Raw genomic sequence first — 18,944 nt, 5'->3', positions numbered from 1 at the left:
AGAAATACAGGAATGAAGGTCAGGATTCTATAATTAAGATGAGCCGGGAAGCGACGATGGTTCACGAGCGGTATTTGACATTGTAGATTGTTTCAGAAGTCAAAGATGAGACAATGTGATAATTTTTGACGAAGTTATAAAAATGATCAACATGATGTGGTACGGGTGACAGGTTATTAGCTGCAAAATGTCGAAAACCCGGTTTCATTTAACAACTTTCAAAATTTGACCTTTGCATAACCTTTAAAGGTCACAAAACAATGTTGTGGACATTAAAATATGGAAACAGGATACGTGCTATAGCTTATTGGAGTTAGTTTGTCGAAGAAGGTCGAAAACCCGGTTTGATTCCCACAACTTTAAAAATTTGACCTTTGTGGTCCTAAAGGTCAAAGGTCAAGGATTATGACCTTTAGTGCAAAACTTCCTCTGGAACATTCCAGGAACAATATAACGTCATATAGGCTATATGGCATTTCGCACTCCTCGGATTATCCATACTTTGATGAAATCAGCGTAAAAACAAGCTTGAAGGGGGCGCCATGGGCAAGGTGTTCGAGATAGAGCAAAATGATTTCAAGACTTTAGGTGGGGAATGACCTCAAGATCATGCATAAAAATATTGTCATCCTAGCTCTCAAAGTTTGGGCGGTCGTATGATTTTTATGTCAAAATTCGCAATTTCATAAGTTTTTGACCTTGTGACCTTGACCTTGGGACGAAAATGAAAAATCAGCCAATGACAAGTTTTAGATAATTCATTTTTATATTCAAATACTGAAGAACCCATTCCATTCAGTCAATTCCCCAGGAGAAAATAGATTTTTAATCCAACTACCCCTTACAAATGGCTATTTTTGGGGCGTGGCTCCACCCACAATGGGCGAAGCACGCCCTCATCCAGGAAAACACAACTAGACATTGATATCGAACACATAACCAAGTTTCATCAAGATCTAATCAAAGTCCACGGAGTTATGCTCTGTACAGAGAGACACACTGACAGACAGACAGACACACAGACATAACGAATATAGTGGTCACTCTGGCTGGCGCTCGTTAACCAAAAAGGCGCATGATGAGATGTCTCACTGTATTGCAAATAAAAGTCTCAGTCTCAATCTCAATCTTAGCTGCTACCCTACTATCTGTCACTGCCCATTTCTTCAAAACTTATCTTCTCCCTCAAAATTGACCGAATCAAACTGAATTTTTTTATATGTTGTATATATGGTCAATGCACACAATTTCTCGAGCAGGAATTTCGATTTAAAAAAAAAAAAAAATCGAGAAAAAAATATGAAAAAAAACAAAAATTACAAGTGGGTGTGGCTCCCCCCACAATGGGCGTGGGACGCCCATCGCCAGGAAGAAAAAACTAGGCATTGATATCAACATCATATTCAAGTTTCATCCAAATCGGATCACATCCCACGAAGTTGTGCTCTAGACAGACAGACAGACATACATACAGACACACAGAGATAACGAATATAGTGGTCACTCTGGCTGGTGCTCATGAACCAATTACAATTATTATGGGCTGCTCTTCTATGTTTCCCCATTATATGGCAATAATCTTTCACCCTTTTATTAGTTTTTACCAAAGCCTCTGAGCATACATGACAAATCCTTGCTTCTTCAAATTATTTTTCTTCATTTGGAGATAAGTCAAGGGGTTTATTTGTTCTTGAAATAATTTTAGTTATCTTCATGCAATCATCCTCAATCCTTTTAACAAATTCATCAGCAGCATTAGGACCTCTAAACAACTCCATCTTATCATATTTACTTCCGACAGATGACTTAATGTAATAACAAAACCCACAAGGGATATGTTTTTTTTCATGTCATCAGTCTTTTCCAAGATGCTCTCAAAATCAGCATACATTACAAATGGGTGTTTTATACATTTATTTGTTTCATTAAATACAACTTTCTCTCCTGGTTCTGGCATCTCAAAAACTTCTGCTTTATGATTGGACCAATACTTTAAATGTTTATCAATTCTTTGTTGAGATTGAAAGATATTTAGACATCTCTTACAAGGATATGACATGCTTTGATTTATAAACTTGACTATTTACGAATCCAGAAAAGTTTTTGGTGTAAGCATAATGAGTGGTTTCTTTATTAGTGAAATAAAGGAGATCTACATGCTGGTCATTTGACCAAATATCATTGGAGATAGTATTACTAACTCTTGGAATTTGCACTTTGTTTTTATCAGTTAAACCTTAAACATTTATTGATAGGTTATTCATATTCCTAAACTTTGTTATATCTTTTAAGCTCATGGGTTCTCCTCCAGAGATGCCTTGATCCCCAGTTTCTAATTTATTCCCATATTTCTTATACTTTGAAATTCTTTCACAGTACCTTTCCTGTGGGTAAAGGTGTGCTAAGATACTCCAGAGAAAGCATTTATTGTCAGTATTTTTAGTATTAATTTTTGCTTTTTTATTCTTTATATCCTGAGATAAATCAAGGTAAGAAGAAGCCTTTAGCAGTGGATTTAAGACTATTAAGATCGACATGAGAAACATTCCCATTGTAGAACCCACTCCCTTGTTGTTGTTCTTCTAACTCAAATCTAATGAGCTCTTCAAAGATAGGAGATTAAAGGAAGCTATCAGTTGATGAAATAAGGTGTGGTGGATTCGTTCTCACATATTTTTCTTCAATAACATTATTTTCTCTTGTGAAGCCAAAGGAGGCTCCAAGACATACGAGTGTGTATATATATGTATGTATGTATATATATATATATATATATATATATATATATATATATATATATATATATATATATATATATATATATATATATATATGTCTTTAAAAAACGCAAATACGCGAAGCACGAATGGAGAAGTACGTCACATTTTATCAACCTCGATTCTGCGGGGTCCGCGAATGTCGAATCCGTGAATCTCAGGGTTCCATGGTATTTGCAGTTGTAAGAGGACTCAACATATTTATGACAAAAAATCTTAAGCTCTGCAAGTAAAAAACACAACACAAGCTTCAAATATTATGTAAAAAAAATCAAGATACAAACCAGTGTTTGAAACCTAAAAATATGCATCACCCACCTGAGGCACATTTGCAAGGAACTATCCCAGAGCATTTTTAACTCAGATGAAGGCAATTCACTAATTTGAAAAACCAACAATGGAAAGAGATCTGCAACCTAGAAAAGAAAGAACAATTCCGAAAGTTATAAATTGCAATCCTTGTGGTCTTCATTCCATACAATTCTGTGTGCTATTATATTAACACACACACACACACACACACACACACACACACACACACACACACACACACACACACACACACACACACACACACACACACACACACACACACACACCAGATAGATATATGCCTGAAACTAATATATTGTTATGTTCAGGTTAAGGAGGGATGGGGGGAGTGTAGACAGAATTGAGGTTTTAGCATTGGCACATTCACTGTAAGGATTTAGAAGCATTATGTTTTACATTTAATGCCAAGTATTCAAATCTGATGTGCAGCCCACATGGGGAAGATGGGGTTGGCTTGATGCCATTTAATGACTGGAGAGGGGAAGAAGGAGGGATGGGGGGAGTGTAGACAGAATTGAGGTTTTAGCATTGGCACATTCACTGTAAGGATTTAGAAGCATTATGTTTTACATTTAATGCCAAGTATTCAAATCTGATGTGCAGCCCACATGGGGAAGATGGGGTTGGCTTGATGCCATTTAATGACTGGAGAGGGGAAGAAGGAGGGATGGGGGGAGTGTAGACAGAATTGAGGTTTTAGCATTGGCACATTCACTGTAAGGATTTAGAAGCATTATGTTTTACATTTAATGCCAAGTATTCAAATCTGATGTGCAGCCCACATGGGGAAGATGGGGTTGGCTTGATGCCATTTAATGGCTGGAGAGGGGAAGAACATCTCGACTGGTATTCCACCTCATCTGATTCTTTACCTGGTAGCCACATGACATGGCGGTGGAGCCTGGTTACTCCGAAGCTTCTACATCAATGAGTGGCAATTGGCTCACAAGCAGCCTCCAGTGCTCACAACACAATTAGTGGATAGAGCGTGCCTGTAAACTGGGCACCTATTCACCCCGTACATGCAGAAGGTCAAAGAAGGGGGAAAGTGGAAAGAGGCTATATAAGCTGGTGATGGCACCCAGCTTCACAACTGTCTCTCCTGGATTTTGTGGAATGTAAAGCTCTCACAAATATTGGAATCGCCCTTCAGGTCAGGTCAGGTATGGAGAAATGCGCCAGAGCAGTGCATCACTGCATCCATTTTCCACCGGTACTTCAGGGGCCTCAGTCTGGCCATCCCCCAGGCAGATGCCTGGCCCATCCCCATCTCCTTGAGTTGCTGATCAACCTACTGCAACCACAAGGCATGTGGTCGGCCTGTTGGCCTCCTCCACTCACTAGGCTCCCTCACTGAGGAATCTGATGAGCAGGATCATCATCAGGAAAATGAGCCACATGTCCATACAGCCGCAGCTGATGCTCATGGACTATACAGGTAACAAAGCTCATCTGAGTCTCTCTAAGCAAATGCTTGTTGGACACAAAGTCCACACTGCAATAGCCAAGGATTCTCCGAAGAGACCTGGTACCAAAGGAATTAAGTCGCCGTCTCAGATCCTTGGTCAGAGTCCAAGTCTCACATCCGTAGAGCAAGATTGGAAGTACCAAGGACCTGAAGACTCGGACTTTCGTCCTCCCGCATAGGTATCGGCAGTGCCAGACCCCATTATCCAGTGAATCTATGACTCCCCAGGCCCGACTTAAACGTCTCTTCACCTCTGGCTCACAAACAGCAGAGACATGAATATCACTGCCAAGGTAAGTGAATCTCTCTGTGACCTCAACATCCTCACCACCAACAGGTACAGACAAGATAGCAGCATCCAAGATGTCAATGAAAGCCTGGATCTTAGTTTTGATCCAGGAAACCCGTAATGCCAGCAGCTCTGACTCCTCATTCAGCACCTCGAGGGTCTCCAAAAGGATATCTAGAGTCTCCACAAAGATGACTACATCATCTGCGAAATCAATGTCAGAGATCTTGACATTCCCAAACAATGCACCTCCCCAGAAGTTGCTTGATCTCTCCGACATCCTCCCCAGAATCCAATCCATACAAGCGCTGAAAAGTGTGGGGGCCAGTACATACCCCTGCCAAATTCCAGTAACAACTAGAAATAAGTCACAGATGGTATCACCACATGTCACAGCACTCTCAGTACCAGAGTATAGTTTAAACATAAAATTGATAAGTTTTGTTGGCACCCCACGAAGACCAAGATTCCTCCTGAGGGCATCCTGATTCACTGAATCAAATGCTTTGCAAATATCAACATAGGCTGCAAGCAGCCCCTGCTGAAACTCTCATCTGCGTTCGGTGAGGACCCGAAGAGCAAGGATATGGTCAATCATTGATCTCTTTGGTGTAAATCCTGACTGCTCTGGATGCTGGTGCTCAAGCAGATTGTGGCGAACCCTATCAATAATTATCCGAGCAAAGACCTTGCCCGGCACTGAGAGCAGCATCACCCCTCGGTAGTTGTTGATCACCTGGTGATCACCCTTCATTTTCCAGAGAGGGACAACAAGGCCCTTCTTCCAGTTAGTTGGGATGATGCCTGCATTCCAGGCAGAGCACAGGACTGCATGCAATGACACGAGTTCAGCATTTCCAGCAGTCTTGAGAAGTTCAGCATGGATGCCACAGATCCCATGAGCTTTACCCCATTTCAACCAGTTCATCGCAGCCTGTGTTTCAACAAATGACGGTGGATCACAGTTGATTGGAGGGTCAGTCAGTTGATTGATTGGAGGGAATCTCCCATGATGAGGCCAGTCAGCAGTTGCGTTGCTCTATCATCACAGGCAGGTCGCTTGTCTCTCTAATGTATATACTCTGTTCTCCAGTATTGTTCCCTCTTCTGTATCAGTCCTGCAATGTCCTCCAGCAACCCCAGGATGCATGCATTCTACTAGTAACCCCCTCCTGGAAAAACTTCCAAAATCAGGATAACTGAACACGTCAACTGCTTTGTTCCTCGCTTCCACCATTTTATGGAACCAAATTCCAGAGTTTGTTCTGTCTCATTCTTACCTTTAGTACTTCAAGCAAGCAGTATACCAACATTTCTTGTCATCCCAATAATGAGCCATAATCATCATTACCCCCATTAACCTTTCCTATCTCCACCAATTTACTTACGAGTTTTGGTGTTTCCTCCCCTACTTCTCCTTTTTTCCTGTTTGTTCATGACCTTGATGTTTGTCCCACTGTTCGTTCTACCTTGCTCTTCCATGAGCCTTGCTCCTATTTAAAAATAACAAAAGAGAGGTCAGAGTGGGGAAGAGGAGGGAAAAATAGAAAGTGGGGTGGGGGAGGAGAGGTGGAGATTCCAGAGAGAGATGAGCATCGTGAAAGAATGGCCTGCACAACATTTAACAATTCAAGTAACCCGAAATAAATGCCATTGCAGTAAATAAAGTATGACAGGAAAATATGGGCACCTCAAGAGGAAGATGGTATCGGCCACACAATTGTCGGACGGTTTCCAACACATCTTTTGCATGTAGTTCTCTTCGCTCCCTCTTCAAACCACTCTCTCTCTCGTACAATAGGTTTGTCACTCTCAGAGACCGATGCTCTGCAAGCATGACATATCTACAGATCTTCATGGCTCACATAGCAAGTATATATTGAAGGAAATCAAACTCCACAACAGCTACAAGCACAGTTATTTTTATACCACATCACTAAATGTTTCAATTGAAAGGTTGGTTTAACCACATTCATGATAAATGGCATGTAAATAACTCTAGATTTCGTTTTATTTAAAAAAAAAATGTATTCGAAAACTTTAAACTTACTCCACCATGAAATATATATATATATATATATATATATATATATATATATATATTGTGACGTCCACGGGACTTGAACAGTCCCGCCAATGTAGAACGAGCCGAAACGATGGAGGCGGTTTATTTATTTATAACCCAAAGATGGCGGTTTTAATCGCTCTACCGCAAACGGGACGAGGAAGGTGGCACGAGTCGCTTTTCACTGAGTTGATAACGTTTATTTCTCTAACCAGAAATAACAAGACTCGGCAAGAAGAGGGATCCGGGGCGATTCGACGGGATGGTGGTGTGGGTTCGGGCGTGGGGAAAACACAAACAATTCCAATGGATATACCAATCTCAAACCCTCTAAGGCGCCAGGTACACACACACACGCGCGTGCACACACACACACACACACACACACACACACACACACACACACACACACACACACACACAAAACGTAGCTGGTCCTGGTGGTCAGGCTGGCCCGTGGTGGTGACGCAACAGTCCCTGGATTGGCGTCGGACGAGCTGGCGTTGCGCTCGTCAGGGGCAGGAGACACCGTGGTGCTGTCGACCTCCTTGTGTCGGCCCAAGTCCGCTCACAGCCACCAGGGAGTCAGTTCGGGCGCCAAGTTGCGAGCAGGAGAGGGAGGCAGGTCCGCCTGCCATTCGACCCCGTGCTCCAAGCCAGCAGAACCCCAGAGCTAACCAAGGTGAGGCACGAGGCACAGCAAGGCCACGAGACACGATCAAATCCAGGATCGAATCAGCCCAACAAACATCATGCTCCCAGCACAACAGCCTCCACCAGAACAGTTTTTCTGTACCGATCTTCTTCCTCTTCACCTTTTTCCCCGAACAGAGCCTTTTTATCCTCGAGTCCTCATCACTTCCAATCGAGCCGTTTATTGGCCCTCCGCCATCGCCTTCCGCCAATCGTGATCACGGGGCGGAGCCATCCGCAGCACTGTCCTGTGACGTCACGGCAAGCCTCCAGGGAATACTAAAAGGGGTTTACGCAGACACACTTACCCTATCCCGTATCCCTATCTAATTACGTGACAATTATCATTTCCCCCTTGAAGAAATGGACATTAACTAGACAACTTATCACCACTGAATTGCTACTTATTACATTGAGATCCTGGTAAAACTCGAACAGCATGGCATACCTAATTAAACATCCTAATTACCCTTTGAATGCATACCCCCCCTCAGACGTAACAATATATATATATATATATATATATATATATATATATATATATATATATATATATATATAGAGAGAGAGAGAGAGAGAGAGAGAGAGAGAGAGAGAGAGAGAGAGAGAGAGAGAGAGAGAGAGAGAGAGAGAGAGAGACAGAGACAGAGACAGAGAGACAGAGAGACAGAGACAGAGAGACAGAGAGACAGAGACACACACACACACACACACACGTAAGATACGGTTGAGTTCAGTTATCGGTACGATTAATCAGGGTCGAAAATACTACGGGTAAGGATGGGGGAGATGATATGAGATGGTGATGCACCACATGTTGGAAGCCTTGGTGGGAAAAGTCAGATTGAAAGGCATTACGAAGGCAGTTCTACAAATGGGAGAAAACATGAAGAAAAGAGTTGAAGCGTCTCGTTAGCCTTAATTTTTGGAGTTGAACGAAGAGGTCATGTCCTCTCCTCCTGTCACTTATCGGAAGAGCACATCTATCCTAGAGTTGCTGGGGAGGGTCAGAGGGCTGAGAGAATAAAGGAAACAAGACCAGAGTAGAGGTGGTCATGATAAAAAGAGAGGCCACTGACCTGTCTGGGATGTGAGGGTAACTGACCTTGGGCTATAGCTGCGTCGTGAGAGATTTCATAGTGTTGACAGCTTTAGTTGACACCAATTGTGTTGTCATAGTTGACACCAATTTGTCATAGTGTTGACACCAATTGCTATTGATATAAAATTCACTTTTTTTTAACCTCCCCACTTTTAACTCTGTAAACCAATTTCAGACTCATCATACTTTGACACATTTTATCCACACCCACCCCCCCCCCCGACCTCCCAACACCCCTATCCCACCTACCCCCAAAATAGGTATGTATTGGATCTTCATCTGTACAAGTTAATACTACCCTGCCAGAGCATCCCTCGCAATTATGAAACCTAAATCAAACAGAGACCAAGAAGGAACCCAAAGAAGCAAAGAGCAAAGATGGCGTCATCAGGAGGAACATGGATAGGATTCGTGTTTCAGCTGCTACTCCAGTACCCTCAAACCCATCCATGCACAGCCAAGTGAGCCTGACATAAAAAATTCTGCAAGAATTCACTTCTACTTAGAGAGATAGATAATGAAACAGAGAAAGACAGGAAAATAGTTGAAAGAGAAAGAGAAATTTGGAGGACATTAGATTCAGAACTATGAGAAACTCCTACATTTCATTACAGTGCTTCTGAAGTATTTAGTAGTCAAATAATAAACTGGGTTACCCATCGAGATCTGCGATTGCAGTAAACCGTATTGATGGAAACCATGTAATGAACCTTGGTGGAACCCAAAATGTGGTGAAGAATCCAAGAGGGCACAGGTGCTGCTTTTTAAGGCCTTTATTAAAGGTGTTATAAAATGGCAAAAAAATAATAATAATTAAGGCATATATCATTGAAGATGATCAAACTTTTGAGAAGCCTCTAATTCCTTCCAAGTCGAACTATTAAAGCCTTTTGCAAGTCCCCAGTTGGATGGATGTTAATCACATAAACATACGTGAACACGTTTTGACACAATAGCCAATAGCTTTGTCCTTGAATGCTTCGAAATTGACAACTCTGAATACAACTCACACCCGTTTATTATTCCTCATATGAATTCACAGTAATCCCAATTGTTTTAATGCTCACTTTTTCAACATACTCTCTTATATTTTGTCATAATAATTTACACTTATATGAATTTATTATTCCAAATTAAGTTTTCACACCTTTACAAATCCATTTTGAGTTTATATCTGGTGATACTCTGGGGTGTCTTGCTGCCAGAGCACCGCTTCAGCACCTCAATCCATCCTCAATCCATCTTAGCTCGCCAACAGACAAAAAAACACCAACGTTAAAATCAAATATTAATTTTCAATCTAAAATTTTTCAACATTATTTATTTACCCTGTTCTCGTATGCTCTCATATGCTCTCATGCATTATTCTCAGTTTTTTTTTTTAACGTATTCCTTAGTCCCTCGTAAATGCAAGGTGGATAAAAACATATGGGACATGGCACACTCTATAAGGTTGAATTAGCTATTGAATGATTCACATGTACATTTTAACATCAAATATTCACTAATGCTGAGGATGGCTCGCATGTGAATGATTTTTTTTTGTATACATTGTCGAGACTCACATGACAGCGAATGCACAATGCGCAGCAAGGGGGCATGAGACAAGAGGGGCAGAAGAGGGGAGGACAAAACAGTGGGGAACAGAGACATGAGAAAATCTGTGGAAAGGTGAGGGATGAGGTAGGGAGCACACGGTGCACAAGATGGACATTACAGGGACTTTCAGGAAGGAAAGCACAGAATTTGAAGGAGGTGGGTTTGGGGTGGATTCACGGTGGGAGAAAAGATTGAGGATTTTGATGGGGGAATATAAGAGGTGGTGGTGAACAGCCGTTTTGAAGGCCTGGAAGGATGCATGGGATTGCAGAGAGTGAGGGAGTTTGTTCCAAAGGCGGGAAAAAAGAGGAATGAAAGATTTAAGGTGAGCAGTGATTCGTGATTTTGGTAGTTTTACCAGAAGGGGGTTTTTGGCAGACCTTGAGCGTGCTGCAGAAATATGGTGGGGACATATCGCAGACAGAGCAGAGGTGCGAGACCAGATAGGAGACGGTAGAAGACAAAAAGATCACCGACCTGCCTGTGGTGAGAGAGTGAGAGGCCCAAAGACTCAGCCTCATCGCGGTAGATACCAATGATCCTAAATGAACATTGGTTTCCACAGCAGGGAGCTGAGAAAGGTGAGAGGCAGGAGCACCAGTCCAGAGGGGGGAGCAGTACTCCATCAGGCTGTGGACGAAAGCTTTATACTGTATGTGGTCAGGAGCTCAGGTGGATCAAGGAAGGACTTTGCACGACGAAGGATTCCCAGTCGGTGACTGGCTTTGGCGGCCAAGTTTGAAATGTGGCTTTCCCAAGAAAGATCGTGGCAGATTGTGAGACCCAGAAGCTTGAAGGAAAGGACTTCAAGAGGATTGTTGAGAAAGTAGATGTCGGGGGGGAGGGGTGGGGGTTGAAACGGTCCTTTTTGAGAGACATATTGAGAGTGTGAGATTTGTCAGGATTGAAAGACATGATCCACGTGTTGGATCAGTTTGTGATTTTATCCAGATCTGCAGAGAGCGAAGAAGCTGCGGCCTGCCGGTGGATCCTGAGGGATGACAGATGGTACGACAAAGGGTGGAGTTATCAGCAAAGAGATAAAGAGGATTTTCCAGAGTTGGAGAGATCACTGATGAAAACCAGAAAAAGAACAGGGCCCAGAACGCTGCCTTGAGGAACTTCAGCCTGGACAGGAAGAGGGGATGAGAGAAATTCATTTAGTGCCACACATTAGCTGCGACAGTAGAGGAAGTCTGCAAGCCAGAAGTGGAGATGGCCTTGGATGCCATAGGAAGAGAGTTGAGTGAGACGTGCAGGGTGCCAGACCATGTGAAAAGCATGTGATATGTCTCAGGATATGGCTCTGATTTAATGTCTGTCATTGAGTACCTCCATCCATTGTTGGGCGAGCAGAAGCAGCACATCCAGGTTAGAGTCACCTGGTCTGAAACCAAATTGAAGATCGGAAATCAAGCCATTGGAGAAGAGGAAGGATTTAATGTCTGAATCGATGATGGAATCCACAACCTTGCTGATGATTGGGAGAGGCTGATTGGACTGAAGTTGCAGGGATCTGTTTTTTGCACATTTTTTTTAAGTAGGGCGGTAATCGTGACACGGTCGACAACACATCTAAGGTGATGCTTGGACTGAAAACCAAGAAACAACCTGACTGGTTCTCAGATAATTTGGTAATTATTCAGAGGATAATTGACATCAAAAAACCAAGCATTTAGAGCATGGCTATCCAGTAACACAAGATCATCGAAATTGAAGCTCCAACTTTGTCAAAGGTGGCTGCAAAATAAAACGCGCAAGTTGAAAGACCAGTGGCTGTCCCGAAAAACCCAGGAAATACAACAATTGGCAGACTGAAATGACTCAAAGAATTTCTATGATGCCATAAAAGAACTGTATGGCCCTTCTAGACACGGTGGTGCCCCCCTGCTATCTCAAGACGGCAGAAAATTGTTAACCACCCAGGCAGAGATACTCGGTCACTGGCAGCAACATTTTAACGAGCTCCTCAACTGACCATTGCATGTTGATCACCAACTGCCTCAAAAACCTGTGATTCAGCATCTTGCAAATGAACCAACTGAACAAGAAATTCGTAAGGCTATCAATTTGTAATGAAACGGCAAGTCACCTGGTGTAGATGGGATTCCAGCTGAGATTTTCAAACATGGTGGCGAAGTTCTAATCACACCTCTGCACAGTCTCTATTGTCATATTTGGCGAGACAAAGAAGTGCCCCAACAACTGAAGGATGCTCTCATTGTTGCTATTTTCAAACGGAAGGGCAGCCGTTCGGAATGTGGAAATCATAGAGGAATTTCCCTCCTCAGTTCATGCTCCAAAATACTGTACTAACTAAAATTCTTCAGATACGTCTCGTAAATTCAATTCCAGACGAAAATGTTTCGGAGTCGCAGTGTGGTTTTCGAGGTTACCGTGGTACCAAGGATATGGTGTTCTCAGCTCGCCAACTTCAGGAGAAGTGCATCGAGCAGAATATTGGGTTATATGCGGTTTTGTTGATGTAACTAAAGCTTTCGATACAGTCTCACGTGTTGCGCTATGGCAAATTCTTCTCAAAATTGGGTGCCCACAGAAATTTGTAAGAGTGCTAAAACAGCTACATGATGGAATGCAAGCTAGAGTGTTTGCTGATGGTAAGTTCTCCGAGGCGTTCAATATCAGCAATGGGGTGAAGCGAGGATGTGTTGTGGTGCCTTACTTATTTGTGCTGTTCATTGCAACCATGCTCAAGGAAGCCTTGAAAACAAATGACAACGGTGTTCACATAAAATTTAGAATGGATGGTGGCATTTTCAATCTGCGTCGACTCCGGGCTTAAACCAAAACCATTGACCTGGTTGTTAGAGATCTGTTTGCCGATGATTGCGGATTATTTTCCCATACCAAGGAGGGCTTACAATCGCTCATGAATGCTTTCGCAGTCGCATCTTCTAATTTCAGTCTAACGATCAGCACAAAGAAAACGGAAGTCATGTATCAACCACCCCCAGGTGTTACAAATCACTCGCCCACGATCCTTGTCAATGGAGAAGAGTTGAAGACTACCAAAACTTTCCCATATCTCGGAAGTATCTTGTCTGATGATGGACAGCTTGATCATGAAATTGTCAGCAGAATCTCCAAAGCCAGCTCTTCTTTTGGCAGGCTCAGAGAACGGGTTTGGAATAGCCATGACATTAAACTTGCTACCAAAATAGCAGTCGATCGGGCAGTAGTTGTTAGCACACTGCTATATGGAGCGGAGACGTGGACGGTGTACAGTAGACACATCCGACAGCTTGAAGCTTTTCAGCAAAGATGCTTGAGAAACATCCTGAAAACAAATTGGGAAGAAAAAGTTTCGAATATCGAAATTTTGGCAAAAACAAAGTGCTGTAGCATCGAAAGCATCAATCGAAAGCGTCATCTGCAATGGTCTGGTCATTTAGTCAGAATGAATGACTTGCGTTTACCCAAGTCAATCTTTTATGGTGAGCTAAGAAATGGGTCCAGAAAGTTGGGTAAACCAAGGAAACATTTCAAGGACATGTTGGCCGATACAATGAGGAAGTGTGATATCCCTGAGTCATCATGGGAACAACTTGTCAAGAATCGTTCGCAGTGGAGGGGAAGAGTACACACCCGGGTGCAAAAGTTTGAGAAAGTTCGGGAGCATGAGATTGTGCAAAAGCGACTGTGGCGGAAGGATCCATCCAAGGCAGTGGAAACTGGTTTCCGTTGTGCTGTATGCAACTGTGGACGAAAGCTCCGACCAGCAAACAAAGCTGGTCTCACTGCCCACAGTCGCGTCCATCGGCAATTGAACCAATCGACATAGTCGAAAACGACACGTCATCCATCATCGATGTTTGCTGATTTCCAAGCAGATGGCAGATGACCTTGAGCAAATGAGAGGGTGAATAGAACAGAGAGAGGGTGAGCAAGAGCAGAAGAGCAGGCTTTGAGGACATGTGGGCTGATGCCATCTGGACCGGTTGCAGAATCTGAGTCGAGATTTGACAGCAAACTCTCCACTTTGAAAGAAGAAAAGGACACAAATTCCAGGGACAGTTAGGTGTGACTGGGGAAGGTGGGTACAGAAAGTGATGGGTTTTGGACACAAGATTAAGATGCAAACACCAAGTTTAGGCACATAGCCTTTTCTCATGTTGTATCAGCAGTGTGTCCATTTGAAGTAAGGGAGGGGATGGAGGAGCAGGATACACCAGACAGATTTGAATAGATGCCATCAGGATTTGGAGAAGGGAGAGAGGTTTGAGAGTTCAGACTTGAGCTTAGAAAGATGTCGTTTTCTGGCTCTCCTGAGGGTAGATACACACTTGTTCCGAGCTTTGTGGAAGGAACTGAGATTGCCCTCAGTTGGGTTTGCTTTCCATGAAGCAAAGGCAAGTTGTTTCAGGACAACTGCCTCACCACAAGCTTCAGTGGAACCATGGGTGGGAGGAAGGGCAGGACAACTGAAGATGAGAGGAGTTAAATCTGTGCATGAGAGAGAGCAAGTTTCTTTGAAAGAATTCCCAGGATGAGGTGATGTTGGAGAAAGTAGTGATGGGAGACCAGTCCAGAAGTTTGATGGCTGCTTGGAGACCCTGCCAGTCAGCCTGAGTGAAATACCAGACTCGATGGCGCTGAGGTGGTTCTGTGATAACAGCCAGATAGATGTCCACTTTGACAAGTACGTGGTCAGAAGAACCGATTGGAGCGGAGGAAGAACAGCAGATATTTTCAGAGAAAATTGTCAAAATCAGATCCAGAAGAGATGGAGTACCATTGGTTGTGATCTGGGTTGGGAGGTTGACTGACTGAGTCAGTCCCAATGAGTCGCAGAAGTCTTTTGCTGAGGTGCCATGACAGGTGACAGAGGTACCCACACCTAGCCAACTGGCATGATGACAATTGAAGTTGCCACATATGAGGAAGAGAGAGTTTGGATGAGAAGATAGAAGTTGGTCCATATTTAATATTATACCCGGTATGCTATTGTATTCATGCAGCATTGACACATCTATACTGAGGTTGCAGTCGGATATTAACCAAATTGATCTCAGCTAGATTTAATATGTACCGATGTTTTTGGCCTAAATTATTTGAATGCAGGAGAGCCGCAACAAAGTGGCACATTCACAATGCAGATATTCAATGATTAGACAATTGGCACCAATTCAGGTGCACTTATACAAGGTGTTGTCAAGAATTGGCATTAGAAAATTAATATACCAGAGATACAATGACTAAACGGGGGAGGTTGGCACCAGAATCAGTGCACTTTCAAATAAGATACAGTAGGCTATGATCTGCGATCATCACGTTAAACTATCAACAGCAAATACGACCAGCCTGAAGATACCACAAAGTCCGCATTTAAAGCAGTCAATTACACAGAGGTAAGCTTATGCACAAAGCACGAGATATGGGATATGCATAGCACCAAACACAACATTTAACTTAAACATCAGAAATACAAAGCAGCTGACCATGGCGGGTGCTGACCACAACCACAACAGCAACCACAACCGCAACCTTTTTCCTTTTCTTAGCCATTTTCGTATATTCATGTCTTTTTCTACTGCTGACTGGTCCCTCGTGACTCTCCGTGACTCGTCCATCGTGACTCGTGTCACTAATCTCACGACTCGCGACATTTGACGGTTGACGGTTTTATATATCAAATGATGCATGCACCAAAAACAGGTTTTATCTGCAAAATTTCAAATGTAAGCACGATTGCAAACACACATTTTTAATTTTTATAATAAAATTACTTTTGAAAGATGGAGGGTTGTGAAGGTCACGCGGTGCATTTCATCTTTAAGTATGTAAATTGGGTAGTCGATCGAGTCGAAAAAAAAAAATTTCGAAAAATATTATTTTTACGATTAAATTTTTTTTTTGATATATTGATCTACCCTTATTTGTTGGTCGTGGTGTCAGTCTGTCCGTGTGTGTGTTTGTCGGGGGTTTTTGACCCCCTTGCAGTTGTTCGATTTTGATGAAATTTGGGTGGTGGGACCAGTTTATGACATCGTTGTGCCGCGTAGGTACTGGTTGCTAACGCCCCTTTGGTTGCCCAGCAACGGGACTTTGAAATTTTTATAAAATCATAAAAAAATTATTTTTTCGAAAATCAAAAATTGGGCCATGACCGACTGTGGGCAGTACATTCAGCCATATTGTCAAAAATATCCAGCCGGATCCTATGAAAACTGTCGGAGAACATAGACTTTGATGAACCCTGGTCGAAAACAATCAAAAAACGAAGTTCGTTATATCTCAGAGACTATGAGTCAGATATACATGAAACTGGTATGGTAGGTTCATGGTATATCCCAGTTCTGTGTGAGAAAGAACCGTTGCTATGGACCCCTCCGTTGCCTAGCAACGGCCGAAAAACCTCGAAATGTGGGGGTATTTTAACGAAAAATAAATCTGCAGCATTAACCCTTGAAGGTAGAATCACGAATTTTCTTGTGCTTAATCCTCAGGTCATTCTCCATCGAACGGGCCCATCGCGTCAGGTTCTATTGGGTAGTCGACTTCCCATGTCTGCCTACCGGCTTGTTTATGTCTTTTCCTTATTCATATTATCATATTATGACTATATTACATTTATACCTAACTTACAACCAATCAGGTAACCTGCTTAATAGACCCTCCATATCGAATACGCTGATTGGCTATTCTTAAAACTAAATGATCCATGACGGATATATATATATATATATATATATATATATATATATATATATATATATATATATATATATATATATATATATATATATATATATATATATATATATATATATATATATATATATATATATATATATAGATAACCACCCACAGCATCGACATTCGACACGAGGTCTTTTTTTTTGTATACCTTGTCAAGGCTGCTATGAGAGCGAACACACAACACAAATCAAGTGGGGCATGAGACAGAGGGGAGGGAGTGGGAAGGACAAAATAGTGGGGAACAGAGACATTTGGAGATCTGTGGAAAGGAGAGGGATGGGACGGGGAACATGGGGAATAGAAGATGGACATTACAGGAACTTTCAGGAAGGAAAGCAGGGAATTTGAAGGAGGTGGGCTTGGGTGGATTATCGGGAGTATAAAAGATCGAGGATTTGGATGGGGGATGATAAGAGTTGGTAGTGAACAGCTGTTTTGAAGGTCTGGAGGGAGGAATGGGAATGAATAGAGTGAGGGAGTTTATTCCAAAGGCAGGAAAAAAGAGGAATGAAAGAGTGAAGGTGAGCAGTGATTCGTGATTTTGGTAGTTCACCAGAAGGGGGTTGTTGGCGGACCTTGAGTGCCCTACGGAAATGTGGTGGGGACAAATCGCAGAGAGAGCGGGGGGGGCGAGGCTGGAGAGGAGACGGTAGAAGACAGAAAGACCACCGACCAACCTGCGGTGATTGAGTGAGAGGCCCAAAGACTCAGCATCATTGCGGGAGATGCCAATGATCCGAAATGTCTTGGTTTCTACAGAGTAAAGCCGAGAAAGGTGGCAGGCAGGAGCACCAGCATAGAGTGGAGAGCAGTACTCCATCAGGCTGCGGACAAAAGCTTTGTAAGTGGTCAGGGGCTCAGGTGGGCCGAGGAAGGACCTTGCACGATGGAGGATTCCCATTCGGCGACTGGCTTTGGAGGCGAGGTTTGAAATGTGGCTTTCCCAGGAAAGGACATGGGAGATAGTGAGATAGTGAGATAGACAGAAGCTTGAAAGAAAGGACTTCTTCCAGAGGATTGTTGAGAAAGTAGATAGGGGTGGGGAGGGGGTTCTAAACGGTCCTTTCGAAGAGACATAGTGAGAGTGTGAGATTTGTCCGGATTGAAAGACATGTTCCACGTGTTGGACCAGTTTGTGATTTTATCCAGATCAGCAGTGAGCGAAGAAGCTGCTGCTTGCTGGTCTGAGGGATGACCGATGGTACGGCAGAGGGTGGAATCATCAGTAAAGAGATATAGAGGAGTTTACAGAGAGTCGGAGAGCTCATTGATGAAAACCAGAAAAAGAACAGGGCCCAGAACGAGACCTTGAGGAACTCCAGCCTGGAGAGGAAGGGGGGATGAAAGAACTCCATTTAGGGCCACACGTTGACTGCGACAGGAGAGGAAGTCTGCGAGCCATGAATGGAGATGGCCCTGGATACCATAGGAAGAGAGTTTGGTGAGCAGGGCAGGGTGCCAGACTGTGTCAAAATCACGTGACATATCCAGGGATATGGCTCGGATTTCCTGTCTGGCATTGAGGGCTTCCATCCATTGTTGGGAGAGCAGAAGCAGCATATCCAGGGTAGAGTGACCTGGTCTGAAACCAAATTGATGATCAGAAATCAAGCCATTGGAGAAGAGGAAGGATTTGATGTCTGAAGCGATGATGGATTCCATAACCTTGCTGATAATTGGGAGAAGGCTGATTGGTCTGTAGTTGCAGGGATCTGTTTTTGCACCTTTTTTGTGCAGGGCAGTGATGTTTGCTGATTTCCAAGAAGATGGCAGATGGCCTTGAGCAAATGAGAGGGTGAATAGAACAGAGAGAGGGTGAGCAAGAGCAGAAGAGCAGGCTTTGAGGACATGTGGGCTGATGCCGTCTGGAGCGGTTGCAGAATCTGAGTCGAGGTTTG

The 18,944-nt window shown here is 43.0% G+C and overlaps 1 protein-coding gene across 1 annotated transcript in view; it reads right to left on the bottom strand.

Annotated features, from left to right (window-relative positions):
- The window catches only part of LOC147024108 (protein APOLTP-like), a 95,592-nt gene that overhangs the window by 72,509 nt on the left and 4,139 nt on the right, over positions 1–18,944 (bottom strand). Inside the window, exons 2-3 of the mRNA XM_085883691.1 lie at positions 6,558–6,694; positions 3,096–3,193 (exon numbers count right to left, since the gene is read on the bottom strand). Of these exons, the coding sequence (XP_085739817.1) occupies positions 3,096–3,130 (35 nt within the window). The 5' untranslated portion in view covers positions 3,131–3,193; positions 6,558–6,694. The remainder of the gene's footprint in view (positions 1–3,095; positions 3,194–6,557; positions 6,695–18,944) is intronic.

This window comes from Eptatretus burgeri, chromosome 6 (genome assembly GCF_056783735.1).
Source record: "Eptatretus burgeri isolate ZD-2024b chromosome 6, Ebu_testis_v1, whole genome shotgun sequence".
In the NCBI taxonomy this organism is placed as follows: domain Eukaryota; kingdom Metazoa; phylum Chordata; class Myxini; order Myxiniformes; family Myxinidae; genus Eptatretus; species Eptatretus burgeri.
Note: the sequence above shows the minus strand (reverse complement) of the source record. Positions and strands in the feature narration are given on the sequence as shown.